An 18,205-nucleotide genomic window follows, 5' to 3' on the forward strand; every position below is an offset into this window, starting at 1 on the left:
TTCTGGCACCTGGGGCTCCTGTTCCATTCCCCCCCCCCCCAGAAGTTGCAGACTCTGACGGTTCCCAAGGCCCACCTGAACACCTGCAGACCGCAGCCTTGAGAAAAGCTCTCCCAGCCCTTCCATCTCAATATATGCAGGTCTCATTTCCCAGGGAAGAGTCCGTGTCACCCTGGCCCTAAAGCATCCACTAAGAACAACTGCCTCTTTCAGTCCCAATACCCATGACCTGAATCTGACTAGCCAACTCTGGTTTCAGTTGAAACCAAACCTGCGATTTGGTGCTCATGTTTGCATTTCACTTACCAGCCAGAGAGGAAGAGTGGAGAGAACTGCACTGCACCGATCAAAATGGAGCACTGTCTGTCTCCAACAGCCTGCCTGAGCCTGGTATCCTCTACATATTTTGGACTCTGTGGCCAGGAATGCTGGGAGATGTAGTCTGAAACTTCTGGAGGGCACCATGCTGGGGAATGCTGGTCCAGGCAGACTCGAGAAAGAATGAGTTGTTTGTTCCAGACAAGCCAATAATCCACACCTGAGCCAAGGCTTGAATTCAGATTCCCAAATTCAAGCTGCTGCTTGATCTGGTTTACAGTATAGGCTTGTGGTCTATTTATTGCATCTTTTAATATTCCTTTTTGTGGCTTCTTTCATTCACCAAGAAACAAGAGAATAGAACACATCCATTCATTCCTTCCCAATCAACAAAGGGGAGGTTCCACATTTATTTATTATATCCCATGTTATTTATTAGTTATACCCCACCTTTTTTCTCACAAAGAACTCAAAGTAGCTTACAACATTCTCCTCCTCCTGCTCTCTGTCTTATCCCCACAACAAGAACAACCCTGTGAGGTAGACTGGGCTGAGCATCACCCAAAGTCACCCAGTTGGCAGCACGGCTGAGGGGGGACTAGAACCTGGATTGCTTGAGTCCCAGTCCTACACTCTTAACTGCTGCACCACACTGACTCTCTTTTTCCTAAAAGGAACCTAAGGTGATTTATATAATTCGTCTCTCCATTTACCCTCACAATAGCCCTGTGAGGTAGGTTAGTCTGAGAGTCAGTGACTTGCCCAAAGCCACCCAGGGAGCTCTGTGGCCAGGTAGGGACTAGAACCTGGATCTCCTGAGTGCCCAGTCCAACACTCTGCCCACTACACTACACTGACTTTTGGCTGAGTTGAACTTATTTGAGAAAGATAGACACTTACCATCACTATAGTCAATGGGAGCATACGCCCCAAGGAAAAGCGAGGCTGCAAAACTGCTAACCAAAGAGATCCTCTGGAAGACAAAAAGGAAATAAAGGAATACCAAGCATTTGGCTTTTAATTTAAAGCAAAAGCATGTTCCAATGAAAGTGCAACACTCTGAAAGCCCCATTCATTTCAGTGGGTGACTTTAACATGGGAGTAAACAGGGATATGTGAGGGATCTGTTTCAGGGGTGGGAATCCTTCAGATTCCCTGGGCTCGGCTCCCTTGACCCCGGTCTGTCTTGTTGTGGCCCTGAGTCCAAATTCCTGGCAAGCAGGACCAGCATTCCCTCAGCAAATCGCAACATTTTTCACCAAAAGTCATCCCAATAACAAAATTATTTATGATCATTTTGTTTGCATTTGGATTCCATTCTCTTTTGTCAATCAAGACAAAATCTAAGAATTGGCTGAATCCGCAGGCAGCCTTGCAGATCTCAATCAGCAAGAAAGTTCCACGTTTTGACACAATCGTGAATGAGAAGCAGGAACAAAGAAGTCATTGAATTTTATGTTCACAATTGGGATTGATTTTACTCTACATTTTTTTCTAATTGTTCAATTAATATTTGAATTTTATGCACTGAGTTAAAAGCTTATCTTTTAGTTTAATTTGTTCAGTTGCAGCACTATATGTGATTCAATTTGTGATTCAAAACTTAGAAATTTGACTTCTTCATCTTCAAATGTGATACTATTTTTGCAGGGGTGTGAACATAAATCAACCATTTTCTAGGGGTGTGGAGCACAGAAAAGGTTGGGAACCACTGTGCTAGAGGGACAGATTCTGCGGCATTTCATCCCAACCCTGGTGTAACAGGTTTCATTAAAGGGTCTCATCAAAAGCACTACTTATGACCTTATAACTTTCACTGGATTATGCCCCAAGTAAAAGAAGGCAAGGAAGTGCTGAAAGACCGAGCCAGTGCCATATACAGAGAGAGAAAGCTTTTCTAGTTCCCAGTAATGCAGTTGTGGAATTCTGCTACACCACAGTGCTGTCTAGCGGTTACGTAGCAGAAAGTACAGAAAGTCAGGAAAGGAGAATAATCCCAGTCGTAATTCTGCAACAACACCAGAGAGTTAAACAGCCTTGTCTAGAAAGGCCTGTAGACAGAGAAGCAAAAGCAAGAATTCAAGGGAAGTGGGAAATCAGCTCATATTCGCTCTGCCATAAAACCTCGGGGCAAATATACTCTCTATTGTAGGGTACGTGCAACTCTTTCCAACATGCTGCCCCTACAGTTCTTATCAGATCTGGCCAACTGGGGAAGACTGGCATATGCATTGCAGAAAGATGTCCACAGATTGATGCCCCAGCATCTCCAGTAAAAAAGATAAACCAGCAGGTGGTGGAGAAGACTTGCAAGCTGACACTTGATAGAGTTCTTGCTTCTCACAGGGGACTGTCCTGGCTGCACCACGGAACACCTGCGAGGCAGATTCCTGTGCTTTTAATGTGCACCTACACTACGGAAGGAGTCCTTAAAACTGAGCAGCCACAAGAAAAGCCAGTTGCTAAATGGACTGCTGTTTAGTTGGGGAAAAGGCGTCTGTCCCTTCCTCACACTGCCGAAGGGCAAAGGTTGAACTGAAAGGTGATGAGGGTGGACAACACATATTTACATACTGCCATTAATGAGTAATAAGCAGGTCAATCCCCGCACTGGAGAGCTAAAAATCTTATACTTGCTGGAGCATGAACAATAAGCGAGGGGAGGGAAACCAAAAGAAGAGTAAACAGCGGAAGAATGTGTGTTCAGCCCACATGAACAGTCCGAAATTTCAGTGGGCGAGGAGGACAAAGACAAGGGCAAGGAAGCTTTTTAGCCCGGGAAGAATCCCATTTTGGAAACATTCTCGGAGTGCATTCCAGAGGCAGGAAGGCCCAGGTGCAAAACTACAGAGCTGAGAAATCAAATTTGAAACCCCCAGTTCCATGTTAGCAAATCATAGGCAGAAGAATGCCCGCTCAGCAGTAAGCATGAACAACAAGTCTACTCGTAAATAAGCAAGACAAGGCTTGGCAGGTCTACTCAGAAGCAAGCCGTACTAAATCACTCAGCAGTGCTTCCAACAGCATTCCAAATAGCAAACCTCTGCATGGCTAATGAGATGCAAGGATGAGCAGCAGGATTACTGCTGAGACAGGGTAAAGGATGGGATACAAAAACTTTAAATGCATAAAGAATACGATTTGTGCAGGAAACGTACAGATTTCCTGATTCCAGTTTCCTGGACTTCAGGCCATTCTGCAGTGGCCCAGAATCCAAGTTCCTGGCAAGCACACTCAGGGAGTCCCGTTCTTCCACCACCGCCTCTGCCACCAACAGCAGCGAGGAGGGAAGGTGCTCGGCTGCCAGAAATGGTGGCTGGGAAATGCTGCTGGTTGTACAACCAGGGACCCACAAGCTGACTCGAGGGGGACAGCGCTACGCCCAAAAGCAGGTGCAAAAACACCAGCTTGCTTTCTTGAAAAGTTTCTATGCATTTAGCCACTGACTGGCAAGAGAAAAGTCAGCCGTTGAAATGTTTTACGGCATGGGGACACAGCTACAGAAGGACTACTGAATTCTTAACTGGTTAGGATACCCCAGAGTGGGGCAATACACAGCTCATGGGCTGCCAAAGAAGCCCTCCCTCGCTGTGACTGGCAAATTTGGCAGTACTGTTTTTCTGCGGCCACCAAAACGCAACAGTGGGAATAGAGGCCTACAATTGGGGGTGTCTGAAATTGGCTCCCAGAGCCCCCAAAGTATACCAAATCACCATCTCTACGTTTGGGCCTGGGGAAGGGGCAACACCTAAAGCTGTAGTCATGGCAGCTCTGGAACAAAGTCTTGCCCACCCTGGGCAGACCGGCAACCAAGACCCTCAAGACAATCATGCCTGTCACCGCTTCTTCCCCCAGAGACCCTTCCTATTTAGGATGTGGTCTCTGAACTGTTGCTGCCTTATCCCCTTTTGCAAGTGGCTTAGTAAGCTTCCCTTCAAAAGTATCCAAACCAAGCAAAACCCAGTTCCCATTTCCAATAAGCAAACGGAAGACTAGCCAACCTCTGTTTGTGCGTAGACCTCGGGGTGCTGGCTGTAAATCTTTGCTATCTGGTTTCCTGTAAAACGCTGAGAAAAGACAGGTCAGGGCTTAGGCACACAAACTGTAAATGGAGTCAATAATCATTAACTCAGCATAATGAGTTCAGGACGTTACACTTTGGGTATTTAATTTATCTGATGCATGATGGAAGATGCTATTCGGCTGCTATAAGCACTAAACAAACTATAACGTATTGGCTCATTATGAGAATTTTGCTCGCTTTTTGAAAACAAGGGAAAGCTGCACAAGAATATTCCTGGCCACAATTTACATTTCAGTAATTGCAGATCAAGGAAATGAGCAGTTGTGATTACTTAAGCAGGATTCTAGCATAATGGAGGAATCATTACCCAATCCATACAGTTCAGAAGACTAGTTACTTCCATACTAGCTCTTTAGACAGATATGCCATCCTTTGTTTCTTCACTTATTAATCCAGACAGTGTCGCAAATTCATTGCATTCCCATGGTTTCTCTGTTGCCCTCCCTGTGTCTTTCCAGTCCCCATTTCTGGCTATTTTTTCACTAAAACTTAAATTACAATACCAGATTGTCCAAGCTGGACTTGGAAAGCACTTCTGAAGATTTTTAAAGACCTCTATACTTCTTAGCAATGTCTGTCCCTGGAATTGATTCCTGTTCAGTGTGGCAGTGACACTACAGTTGAATGGCTTTTTAAATGCCTGCTTGTCAGTTCCTATTCCCTACAAGGAGGGGATGAGTTTTAATTAGTGGTTTTCTCTCTCTTTTATCTTGTCTTCTTAAATTGCAAAATAGCGGTGTTCTGTAAATAAACAACAGAAAAAAGTGAGAAAGTGTGAACAATGAAGGAGCATCCCTAGGGAAACAGGTACTGACTAATTCAGAGAAACTATATACATGCTTTGTATTTTAACATAACTCGAGTTCTCGTGGTTGTGTTGTAAACTACATCAAGATATTTTAGGATAAGCAATTTCATTGTTCAAATGAATGAACCCATTTTGGGGAGCAGTTTCAGGGATGGACATTGCAAGAAGGATGCTCCTGATTATACTTGTTGGGGACTTTTGCTGAACTTACATCGGACTACATCCAGTGAGCCTAAAACCACATCCACAAAAACAAATATTAAATATTTGAATGATGTTTACTCAAGAGCACGTGCCTGACTTCTATACTGTTCACAGTGTTTCACTTGCAAAACAATCTATGCGCCCTGCTTTTTCCCTGCACAGAGGAAAGATGAAGTGAAGTGGAAGAAGCGAGACAGAAAGATTCCAGAGTTCTTCTCTGCTCCACTTTCTAGACAGGACACAGTCATAAGCAGAAGTTCTCATTTGATGGCATTAAGAACAAAGACCTGGGGTATATATTCCGTTTTAGAAAAATGCCATACTTTTGATTCTGTCCCCCATGTTCACTCATCCTTCCGTGAGAACGGTATTTCCATCCTTCTCAACTTTTCTCCAAGGAGCACAAGGCAGAATTTCCTCCTGCAGCTCACCTCATTTCATCCTCACCACAAAAGAATATCAATAATTTGTTAAGCTACAGCCAGTCTTCATAGGAGCAGGGCCAGGAGAGAAACATCAGCAAAGGCTAGTCTAGTATATTCACAGGAGATTAACTTCTGCTCATCATCCAAGTTGGCCCTGGAGCTCCACAAGTGTCAAGCCTTTATCTTCAGACAGTTCTCACCATGTAGGCTCGTGAGCCAGTGGTCTCAGCAAGTTTCTGAGCCCCTCCAACAGCTTTTTCTAGGGAGGAGCACTGGGGAGCTGTACTGGAATCCATCCAAACAGGACTGTTGCCGATAGAAAAGCAGGACTATTGGGGGTGAAAAAAAGAGTGTTAGAAAGCTAGCCAATGCCGAACTGGCAGGCTGATTTAGGAAGATGAGCACACACAGCTTCTGTATATCAGCTCTGGCTTTAAGGGGCAAGAACAGCTGGAAAGTTCATCCATCTACTCCACCAGTCTCTGGTTTGAGGTGAACAGAATTAGGCCATGATGGCTTCCCTGCATCGCTTGAGACACTGCAAATGAAGCAAGGATGGGGAAAGGAAAGGTCTTCCGCCATCTTCCTTGCCACTATCAGCGGAGCAGGGGAGGCGACACGTCACCCTACAGCTGCTGTTGAAATGCAAACCCAGCCAGCTCTCACCATGAGCTGGGGCTGTTGGAAGGTTGCCATCCAAGGTTTGGGGAGTCCCAAGCAGCACAGAAAGGATATGCACGTGTGTTCCCCCCTAGGCGGCATACATTGGCTCAAAAGAGAATGCTGCATATGGACTACAAAGATGGGGAGACCTGGGTTCAAACCTGCCCCCCACTCATAGAAACACAGAAATAAAGCGAGTCCAAAAGGGTCTCCCAGGCCATCTAGTCTGACCCCTGGCTACAGCCGGCTCCGCTCATGCAATCCCCAACATGCGGTTGTCCAATCTTTCCTTGCATGCCCTCACTGATAGGCCATCAACCACCTCCCTTGGAGGCCCATTCCACATCCTAGGGGTCCTAACCATCAGGAAGTACTTCCTGACACCTAACGCGAAGCCTGGTTCCTTGAGCTTTGCTCCACTGGATCACATCCTGTCCTCCACTGCAGGGAAGAATAAGTCACGGCTCTCCTCCACATGAGATCCCCCCACATGCCTAGAAGTTGCTGAAAGATCCCCTTGGAGTCTCCTCTTCTTCAGACTGAAAACACCCAGTTCCCCCAATCGCTCCTCATATGTCATCCCTCCCAAACTGACTCCCATTCTCCTATGGAAAGAATGAAACACCCACTCTTTTCTTGCTCTCTCAAGGACCAACTGTTAAAAGATTTCTTCCAAGGGAAGAGAGAGAAACATCTTGTCCGTATTATCATCCGTGTTTGCCTTTAGGTAAGAAAAAGGCAGGGCATGCTTCAATTAATTCTAATGTCAACAAACAGCTATATTGTGGTTCAACAAGCTAAAAGCTGGGTTGAACTTCCTTTTAAAACTCCTGAGAAAGGGTTACCTTCAGTGACTGATGTAAAGGAAGATCAGGTGGTAAGTTCTGCAGAACAGAATTTGCACCTTCTTTCCAGTAGACACTGCCATGTTGCTGGTAAGTAAAAAGAACAAAAACAGGGGAAACCAAAATAGGATGACTTTTAGATTATTATCATTTCCATTGAATATGAATAAATATACTTATTGACAGATCCATATAGCTGCCTTCTAAGGATGCTGAAGTAATATAGGATAAGAAACCATTACTTGTTGTTTTAAGGAAAGGCCACTTCAAACATTTTTTCCCACTTCCTATTACAGTTGTATATTAGGATCAATATAACCTCAAAGAAAGAACACACGTTTGCTGTTAACTCTCGGTCCTGCCAATGAAAAGCTGCCATCACTGATTAATCAAGTGTTAACAATTAACGTTGGCAGCACAGATAGAAAGAAAGAAAGCCATTTGAGATCTGTGCAGTCTGAGCAGTGTTTTTTCCCTCACTTCAAAAATCTGAATCGCCCACTAAAGCATAGTTCGAAAATCATGGCAGCAAAAACACTCTGATTCGACAACCGCACAAGGACAGCACAAAATGTAGTAAGGGGTAGCCCTCCCCATCTACACACTGTAGATGTGTTGGACATCAGCTCCCATCGGCCAGCCATGGTGGCTGACTTATGGTAGAATTACAGTCCAACCCATCCAGAGTATACAATACTGAGAAACGTAGCTTTAGGCACAGAATTGAGCTATTTGAGAATCTCAGGGGTTTTTTCTTTTCTTATTTAAATGAAGAAACTTTCCAGTCCTTATAGATGAAACGATATTCTAGCAAATGCAAGGAAGTGCCTGTTGAAGCAAGTTGCACAGTTACTTCTGTGCTTCCATATCAAAAGCAGATTAATGCAATCCAAGACTGCAGATGTTATGCAAAATAAGTTAACTTGCATACTTTATCTAGGTTTCATCGTTTTGATTCTCAGTGCACAGATTTATTTATTAACTATATGATAATATGGGGTGGTTATTTGACTGTATATCAGCATGCAGTTTTGTCACAGGGTTGAGCTTCACACAAGGTGTGTTTTCTTCCCTGCTATTCTAATACAAAACCCTCAGGGGCATGGCAGTCTGGTACAAAAACACAAGAAGAAACTGTGTTTGTATTTACTTTCATGATTAAAGGTCTCTTTTTCCCTGTAGGATTTCTCCCTGCTCTCGCCCTTCCTCATTTATTTATTTATTTATTTATTTATTTATTTATTTTATTTAAAACATTTCTATGCCGCCCCGAGGCTTTGTTGCGATGGGGGCGGCATAGAAATGTTTTAAGTCAAGAATGCACCGGGGGTTTTAAATTTTTTTATATCTTTTAAATTGTTATATTGTTATTGTTTATGTATGTTTTTTTGTATTTTTTGTGAGCCGCCCCGAGGCTTTGTTGCGATGGGGGCGGCTCACAAAAAATACAAAAAAACATACATAAACAATAACAATATAACAATTTAAAAGATAAAAAAAAATTTAAAACCCCCGGTGCATTCTCGGCTAATTTAAAATCCTAATAAATACAATAATTTAGCAATTAAAATAAGTTTTAAATAAAAAGGACTTAGCCTGGTGCCGAAAAACAAATAATGACGGCGCCAGGCGGACCTCTCTGGGGAGCGCATTCCATAGGTGGGGAGCCACCGCAGAGAAGGCCCTCCTCCGAGTACTCACCCTCCTAATATCATTCACAGAGGGTTCCCGGAGAAGGGCATCCGTTGCTGATCTCAAGGGGCGGGAGGGCAGATATGGACACAAGCGTTCCTTTAGATAACCCACCTGTCCAGCTCCAGATAGAGAGTTCACCCTGAAGAAGTTAAATCCAGAAGACTTCATCTTTTCCAAAGCCAGATCCAGGGCCTAGAACAAACATGAACAAGGGTAACTGCAATCCTGTAGAAATTTGAGTCCTCAGAGGTTGGCTGAATGCACAACATTGCAGGAAGAAAAGAAGCCCAGAGGTTTCTTTTCCCCACCTACTGCATACCACCCCATTTGCCAAATTACCTTTTTGGCACACAAAGCCGGGCCAGGTGTGCTGCAGGGGTGGCTTCAAACCATTCCAGGACCCTGTGACCTGCAGCCATAGGGTCCAGGTGGTCCCAGAACCATGTTTACTGTGCGGCCCAGTCAACAACAAACCAAACACCACGAGGACAAGCAAACGGCACAGCATGTGGCAGGTTTTTCCTCCCCAGCCACTAGATTCCCACAAGGAAGGAATGCCTCCCATTAATGACAAAATCTCAGAAGAAAAAAGATGGAAAAATCAGTTAATAACCAGAAGGTATCTTGAGACCGTGAACAAATTAACTTGCTAAGAAAAACACATTTTAAAAATTAGAGAGAGGAAAAGAACTTCAAACAAGTTTGGGCACAAACATTCATCTTTGGGACCAAACTAAACATTACAGATAGGACTATCATTTGAGTAAATAAATCATAATTATTCATATTGGTTTTAAAGATTAATCAGTTAAGTTTGCCTATGGCTGAAAATAAAAGCACTGAAGCAAAAAGCATGCTTTTGTCTTTAGATAAAATGGGGTTATTTTGCTGCAGGCATGATTGTCAAGTGGGGTGGGCCACCTGCAGTCCTCCTGACGTCTCTGGATTCCAACCCCCATCAGGCCCAAACAGCAAGACCCGTTTTCCAGAGATATGAAAACTGTAGGCCAGAATCACATGGGACATCCATCCCCAACCCAGTGCCCCCCAGATGTGGAGCACTGCACCTCCCATAATTCTCTAGCAGCATCTGGAGGGCACACAGGAATACATGCCTCTTCTCTGAACATGCTGTTCATCTTCCCCCTAAGTCTATTTATACTGAAAGTTATACAGACCAAGAACGAGAGAAATTCACACCTTCTGCCCTTTTACAGTCAAACAGTTTCTAAGATAGCAGTCCTATGACCCCCAGAAGAATATCCCAGGGACTCCACGATTTCTCAGATTCACTCACGCTGGAGAAAGCATTCTGACCTTAGACGGTGGTGTTGGATATCTGCCCAACCCTTCACAGCCAGTACAAAAAAGAACCATGGCAACTTCCTTCCAAGGCTAGCAAAGGAACTTCAGAGGAGGACAAAAGAGGACATTCAGTAGACCAGGAAGAGACTGGAAAGGCCAGGATGTGGGATCTCCTGACCGTCCCCCAGCCCCCTCCAAAGCACCCTTTCCACCTGGAGAAAATGGCCACAGACAAGGAACAAGGAAGCAAAGGTCACTCCTGCCATTCATCCCAACCTGCTGGCTTCAGCCTGGCGGGGCATAAGAATTTCAGAGGTTTAGAGGCTTCCAAGCAGCAAGGGCACAACTGATAGACTCACACCTTAACCAGGTAAACCAGGGATGGGTAACCTGTAGTCCCCTGGATGTTTTGGCTAACCACTCCCTGCAGCTCATGCCAAAACTGCCCATGGTGACAGAGCATGAGAGCAGCCGACCAAAACACCTGGACAGCCACAAGTTGGCCACTCCTGAATAAATGAAACACTACAGCATTACTGCACTGCAGGTGTGTGTAGTATTAGCCCCGCGGTTCTTCTCCCTTGCAAAGCATCCTTGGAAAAGGGTGCTTTGAAGCCACGAAAGAGGCAAGAGCTGAAGGACTCCTTAACACTTTCCCAGTCATTGCCTTTCCCCCAGAATCTCTCACCAAGCGCAGCTCCAGCAGTTCACAGGCCTGCAGCTCACACACAGACACAGGCGAGGGTGGACATGTTGAGCTTGGGTGGAAACGAGAGAACACAGAAAAGGCTAAAGTCCCCCCTTGCCATTGTTTCCTTCTTGCTTAGCGATAGCCTCGCTTGCGTCCATCTTCAAAGCACAGCGAGATATAGAAGACACGTTGTCAACGGTGAAAGAAGAGCAGAAGTGTCAACCCTGAATAGATGTGTTTTATCTGACGGGTCTTCTCGGGGAAACAGTCTTCCAAGACCATGCTGCATTGGCAATGCCTCCCCTTGCACTCATGAGGCTGGGCCTTCCCTGTTCCTTGTCATGCTGCAGCCAGCTCCAAATATTCATCCCCACCAGATGGGAAAGCGCTTGCTCACCAAAGCTTTTGCAGAGCTTTGGACCAGGCAGAACTGCCAGGCTGCCAAGCCCTGGCATTAGATGTCAAGGATACCTTGAACCATCCCGTGCCAGCACAGCTCTGGAAAGCAAGCGCGTTCTGGGAACACAGCCACACCAACTTCCATGTGGTTTTGCTGCGCAGTGTTGCATGGCACATGGCCCATGTTCAACCATCTGCTAGACTAAGTTGAGCACAACTCGTGTAGGAACAACTAAATGATTTGCAGCAGCATAGAAACAGCATGGAAATGTTCTTCCTTCTCAGTTGCCATTGGGCCATGGCCACTTTTAAAGGAGAAAGCTCACCACAAGGTGAGAAATCCTATCCACCCCCCACCCCACCCCCAATGCATTCTTAAACGTGTAAGAGTAGTCCTGTGCAGCAAAGCAAGGATACATCTTCTGAGGTTTTCTGTTTGTTGGTTTGTTTCTCACGGGAGATCTATGGATATATTTCTGTTTTGCCATAAGGAAGTGCATTTAAAAGTGTTCAAGGTTGCAGGCTAGTACAGACTTTCTCAACCACATTTACCTCTGAATGCATATATCCAGGACTGAACTACAGTAGATAATTTACAAGGATTTCTTCTCTCAGCTGGTCTTAATTCCAGATAAATGTGCTTAGGACGGGAATGGAAGTGTTAAGATGGCTACCAAACCCTCCAGTGTTGCCTAAACAAGGAAGAAGTGGAGCCAAACTGGTTTCTCTCTCAGAACAACAAAGAGACAGAGAGAGACTTACTATTTAAAAAATGGGAAAAGCAATGCAGCTTTGATAGGAATTAAGCAAGCGATGAGCGAGTATAATTATGCCACAACTCACTGTAATCCTAAACAATGTTGGCATCATTTTTAAATTAATGTATCTGTCATTGTAAACAATAGAGCAAATTGGGACTACCAAAAAACCAAAACAACACAGTGCAGGAAACTGCAGTGTCAAAGGAAACCTTAACAACAATCAAACAGAAGTAGGAAACAAACGAATTAAAAATTGTCTGGCAAGTGTAAAATGCTGTCTCGCATAACCCAATTTTAATACTGCTGAGCTAAGAAGCTGAATCATCTAATGACACGGAGAGAGCCAAGCGGCCAATATTAAAAGTAATGGCAGCTGCTAATTAAGCATGGCCATCCCTCCAACCTCAATTCCAGTCTGCACTAAAAAATTACTTCAAGCTCCTGCTTGCCTGGTTGCCAAAGTAAAGAAAGGAGTACAAGGAAGGCCCCAGGTGTGCTTACAGGGTTACCTTTCCCATCCAAGGATAAAAGAACACCTTTACTGAGTTGGGTTTCCTTCTCATGGATAAGAACCTATTCCTTTTTTGGGTCTGCACAGCCTGTGACTTACCAAGCTGAACAGAGATCACTAGCCAAATGTTAGCATTTATTATTAATGTTTGTTTGTTCCATTTCTATACTGCCCATAGTTGATGCTTTCCAGGAGGTTTACAACAAAGTATAAAAACAATAAAATACAACAGATAAAACTATTAAGAATTAAACATTAATTTAAAATAACATAGACTGTTAAAGGACAATTAAAAAAAACAATTAAAAGACCTCAAGAGTAAATGGAAGGCCCCTGGCCAATCGCACCAGGCCTCTGAATGAACACAGAAGTCTTTAAAGGCCTCTGCAAAGAAGGCTGTCTTACCCTGGCACTGAAAAGATGGTAAATATGGCACCAGGCAGGCCACAGCAGGGAAGTTGTTCCAAAGATGGGGGAGCCACCACTGAAAAGGCCCTTCCCCTCGTTGCCACCCTCCAAGCCCCTTGCGGGATTGGCACCCAGAGGCTGAGCGTAGAGTCCAGGTAGCAAAAGATATAGCTGCTCCAAAAGATATTGCTGTTCCAAGCCACAGTTCATAGGCTGAAACCAGAACCTTGAATTGGAACCGGAAGCATACAGGCAGCCAGTGCAACTGGGTCAGAACTGGTCAGACCTACAGGTCCCAGTAATTAATCTAACTGCTGCATTCTGCAGCAGCTGCAGCTTCTGAACCATCTTCAAGGGCAGCCCCATGTAGAGTGCATTGCTGTTACCTAATCTAGCGATTACCAGAGCATAGATTACTGAAGCCAAGCCATCCCTGTCCAGGTAGAGGTGCAGCTGGGCCTCCATCTGAAGCTGGGAGAAAGCACTCCAAGCCACCTGAACCTCAAGCGACAAAGATGGTTCAAGGAGCAGCCCAAAGCAGCAGCCTGCTGGATGCTTGGCAAATCCCCTGGTTTCTGCATTCAAAGGGAGGCAGCAAAACCAGAAAGTTTATCAAGGTCCCAGTGGGTTGCTGAACATAGCTAGCCAGTCTGACTGCATTCAGCATGGAGGGAAATCAAATGCATAGGCTAGTCCTCACCTTTGGAGAGAACTCCATGCCAATTTCCTATTACACTATGTTCTGCATTTAGAACTAATCCAGAAGCATGTGGCAATTATTTTCAAGTTATGCAGCAAGTATTTCCAAAAGCAAAAGGGTGATTTTTCATGGCTTTCACAGCAGAAAGCTAACCCTGATACTACAAGGTAAGAGCCCAAAACCTCCAGGCCAGGGGTCAAATGCAGGCCTCCTGGACACCAGATCTGGCCACCTGGCTTACTTAGATAGCTACACCCCTTCCCCTAGCCCTGCCCCTTTCCCGTCAATGAACAATCATTTTCTGGCTTCCTGACTTTTGACAAGTCCCCCACCCCCACACCCCCGCCATTCTAAAAGACTTCTAAGCTTCTTCTAAGACTTTATTACTAGCGATGATAGCTTTGAGCAGCAAGATGAGATGTTTGGGATACACTATTTGCCTCTGGCCTCCACCACTGGAATGCAGTCCACGAGAGCGTATCCAACACACAATGCAGCCCTCCCACTGAAAGAGGTTCTGTATTTATTTATTTATGTATTTAAAACATTTCTATGCCGCCCCATTCGCCGAAGCCTTGGGGCGGCTCACAACATAAAATTAAAATATAAAACATTCAAATATACATACGAATTAACAACATAAAATAAGTCGCCCTGGCCAGATAAAATAAGCAAATAATATTAACAATTAAAATGACGTTTAAATAAAAAGGTCTTCGCCTGGCGCTGAAAAACAAATAACAACGGCGCCAGACGGACCTCTCTGGGGAGCGCATTCCATAGGTGGGGCGCCACCGCAGAGAAGGCCCTCCTCCGAGTACCTACCCTCCTAATTTCTTTCACGGAGTGTTCCCGGAGAAGGGCCTCTCCCGCAGATCTCAAGGGGCTAATACCTATTAGCAGGGATCTCCCTGCTAATACTGATTTAATCCCCATTTCTGATATAGACTCGTCAAGGCAGGGTAGATCGATGGGGAGCCAAAATGTCCATATATGTACTGTAAAATTCATAAGTTAAGTACAAGAACGTCCAGATCGTTCCAGCTGTGCTCTCACTGGCCCTGCACAACATGCCTGTGAAGTGGGGCTGAGATTTTCCCAAGGTCCCCAGAGGAGATTCTTGTCTGAGCAGGTATGTGAAGCTGTCTAAACTGAGTACCCCACATCCACTGCATCACACATTCTCCCAAAGCAGGGACTATGGTGAGGCATGGACCTAACACAAGATCAGAGCACCTTCCTCAGGCACGCTGGCCCAGGGAGTCAAGCAGAACGCTGCAACATACATGCGGACAAATCAGGAACATGGCGCATGCACAAGAGGGCAACAGACCGGGGTATAAATGGAGATAATCGGAGAGACAGAAGGAAGACAGGAGCACCCCAGAAGCCCACCAGGGTTCCTTTTCCAGCACAGGCTGCATCCAGCACTTAATTTTGCAGCTTTTACAAAATTTATAAAATTATTAAATTATTACAGATCAATAAAAGTTTGTGCAACAGTGAATTCTGGAGCACAAGCACTCCTCGTCACAGTGTCCATGGCCCTGACCCCAAGGAGGGCCAAATAATCAGGCAGTGGTGTCAATCTTTATCAACAAACCAGTTCTAGTCATTTTCATGTCCATCAGAAGCAAACATTTTGCAAAGCAAAGGGATCTTAACTGTCCATTAACACAGACAGTGCTGCAAATTAATTGCACACGGATCAAACAGTACATACTTACCTTGACCCACATCAGTACAGGAGAAGTCACTGTTAGTCTGTCATTATGAACATGGACCCCACCATGAGTGCTGCAGGAAACACAATATTTAAGCAAATAAAATGTACTTACTCTGCTTTGCATTTCCCTAAATAATATCTTTGTTTTATGATCACTGGGAACAAGGTAGCTCATGATGTTCTCTTATGGATATTACAAAAGGGGAGAAACATACCCAAATTCTGGAAGGTCTTTGTCAAAATTAACATTGTCTTCATGGATGACTCTCAGTTGTTCATCCAGAATGACTACTTTCAGCTGAAAATAGAAGAAAAGATCATTAACTGTAGAAAGTGTGCCTCTGTTTGAAAGAATCAATCATTTTCACAGGATCAAGTGCTGGGAATAGGAAAGAGCTGGTTCATTTTGCCTTCATGCCACATTCGGAAAGCGATTAGCCATCTGATTATTCCGCTACTTCTATGGTGCAAATTAGAACCTCACTAAAGAGGCCCGGAGAACTGATTATCTGTGCAGAAAATGTCTCGCAATATCTCATCAGTGTCCCCAGCCTGCCTCATAATGAATGTGGGCCTTCCTTTTCATGATTTTTTTTAACCAAGCTGGTTCTTATACAATTCTGTCCATTCATCACAGACTCCTTGCTAGTTTCCCTGCTGTCTTGGGAAGAGATCGAGGGAGATCATTTAGGCTAGTAAGCACCTTCTTTTTTTTCCCTCCCGCCTCCTCATGCTTTTTGCAACATTTTCCCAAGAGAACTCTAAAGCTTGCACAGTTTTTGTGACCTTTGAATTGGCCTCATAAAGGTATTGCCCAAACATGGCTTTTTAAATGTTCTTACAACAAATAACTTGGGATTTCTGGCAACTCCGTTTCAAAGCACATACCCCTGCTGAAAGCCAGCAGGCTGCATGTGAGCATCTCAGGTTTAGAACCGTTCTCAGAAAAAAGATCCAGTCAGTACTCCAGCCTTCCCCAACCCAGTCCTGTCCAGATGTTTTGGGCTTCGCTTTGCATTAGCTCCCAGCTAGCATGGCTACTATTAAGGAATTCTGGGAGTTGTAGATCAGAACTTCTAGAGAGCCCCAGGTTGGGGAAAGCTGCTGTGTTCAGCCCCCAAGTTCATGACCTGAGAGGACTATACCATCTCAGTCTATTTGCCTTCAGAGGGTTGTGTGGGGATAAAAGAAGGTAAATGTACATCAATGCCTCCTTCAGGTCCTCACAGGGAAAGAGGGAATAAAAATCAAATAAACCTCCACACCACAATCCTACATGTTTACTCAGATAGGAATGAGTCCTTTGGGACTTTCTCCTATGGAAACATGCATAAAAGTGCAGGCTTAAATTGCTTTAATGGGCATTTCCTCTCCCCAGGGAGCTATTGAAACAGAAGGGGAAACAGAGCATACGGTCTGTAAAGAGAATACTCAGCACTCGCCAAACTTCCAGTTCCCAGGGCAATTTAGGGGAGGCCATACACACATTACAGCAATTAATTTAAATGAGCAATCTCTTCACCTTGGGAAAGACCTATACGGGCTTAGTATATGGGGTCTAAGAGCAGCCCGCCAAACACCGCAAGCAAGTGCATACAGGGGACAGGATAGTGATACTGAACCCAGTTAATGGATTCTTGTGCTGGAGAAATTAAGAACTGCCTCCCTATCAGGGTGCCTAAACCATTCACTGCACCACAGTAGCAGGGAGTAAGGTGCCATTCTCTTGTTCAAGCACCCCCTTGCCCAAGTTCCCCGGCAAGAGGTGTACATGGGCATACTGCCTCTGAAAAAGGAGGCGGCACTCAGCTATCAAAACTAGTAGCCATGAATAGCCTTCTTCTCCTGGAATTTGTCCAACAGATAACGCATTGGACTGCTAGCGGCAGTGCCGCACTTTGCAAAATCAGTTTATCCCTGTTTTCTAACACTTGGGGCCTCTTGCAGACTGCACCTGCTACCCTTGGAAGAGGGCAAGCTTCACTTTTCCCGAAAGAAATGAACAAGATGTATAATCTTTAAAATAAATATTTGTATGCTATAGTGAAGAATGGCAGCAAGAATCCAAAGATGCAGCACTTATCCAAAGGAAAAACCATGCAGGAATATCGTCCCACTCCTTCTATTTGGTTGGGAAGTAGATAATTTTAAAATCTACAGGACATGACTGAACATCACATATGAACCTTTGGTTTTTCATTTAATGTGCTTGAAATCAGCAACTTCCTGAAGAATTCGCTTCCTCATAGAAGATGATGCTCTGGAACTGAAATTATTTGCCAAGATTTATTACAACCAAGACATTTTTATTACCAGAATATAGAAGTGCAAAAATACATTTCTAACAATCAGTTCTAGAAAGGTTCAAATGGCAAGAGAGGAAGGGCAAAAACACACCATGCTGTTCTTTTGCACAATGGCATCGCATCTGTGCATTTCAGAGCGGGGAGCGGCTGGCTTGTGTCTGCAGAGATTCCAGAACAACCCATCCGATACATATTTACTCAGAAGTAAGCTCCACGACGTTCAATGGAGCCTACTTCCAGGTAAGTATGGGAGTAGAATTGCAGACTAAGCCTCACTATTGAGACCAACCTTCGGCTAAGTCCTAATGATGGTTGCCATCCTGCGCACTTTGAACTCATAACTTTTACACCGTGGA

At 44.6% G+C, this 18,205-nt stretch overlaps 1 protein-coding gene across 2 annotated transcripts in view; it reads right to left on the bottom strand.

Moving 5' to 3' along the window:
* Nucleotides 1-18,205, bottom strand: part of XYLB (xylulokinase) — a 99,793-nt gene that overhangs the window by 80,956 nt on the left and 632 nt on the right. For both annotated transcript variants that reach the window (XM_044425123.1, XM_044425124.1), the window contains exons 2-8: nucleotides 15,759-15,841; nucleotides 15,545-15,614; nucleotides 9,154-9,234; nucleotides 7,348-7,434; nucleotides 6,040-6,168; nucleotides 4,320-4,385; nucleotides 1,219-1,291 (exon numbers count right to left, since the gene is read on the bottom strand). In XM_044425123.1, coding sequence (XP_044281058.1) covers nucleotides 1,219-1,291; nucleotides 4,320-4,385; nucleotides 6,040-6,168; nucleotides 7,348-7,434; nucleotides 9,154-9,234; nucleotides 15,545-15,614; nucleotides 15,759-15,841 — 589 coding nt within the window. The remainder of the gene's footprint in view (nucleotides 1-1,218; nucleotides 1,292-4,319; nucleotides 4,386-6,039; nucleotides 6,169-7,347; nucleotides 7,435-9,153; nucleotides 9,235-15,544; nucleotides 15,615-15,758; nucleotides 15,842-18,205) is intronic.

The sequence above is a fragment of the Varanus komodoensis genome, unplaced genomic scaffold (genome assembly GCF_004798865.1).
Source record: "Varanus komodoensis strain SLA01 unplaced genomic scaffold, ASM479886v1 scaffold15, whole genome shotgun sequence".
NCBI lineage: Eukaryota > Metazoa > Chordata > Lepidosauria > Squamata > Varanidae > Varanus > Varanus komodoensis.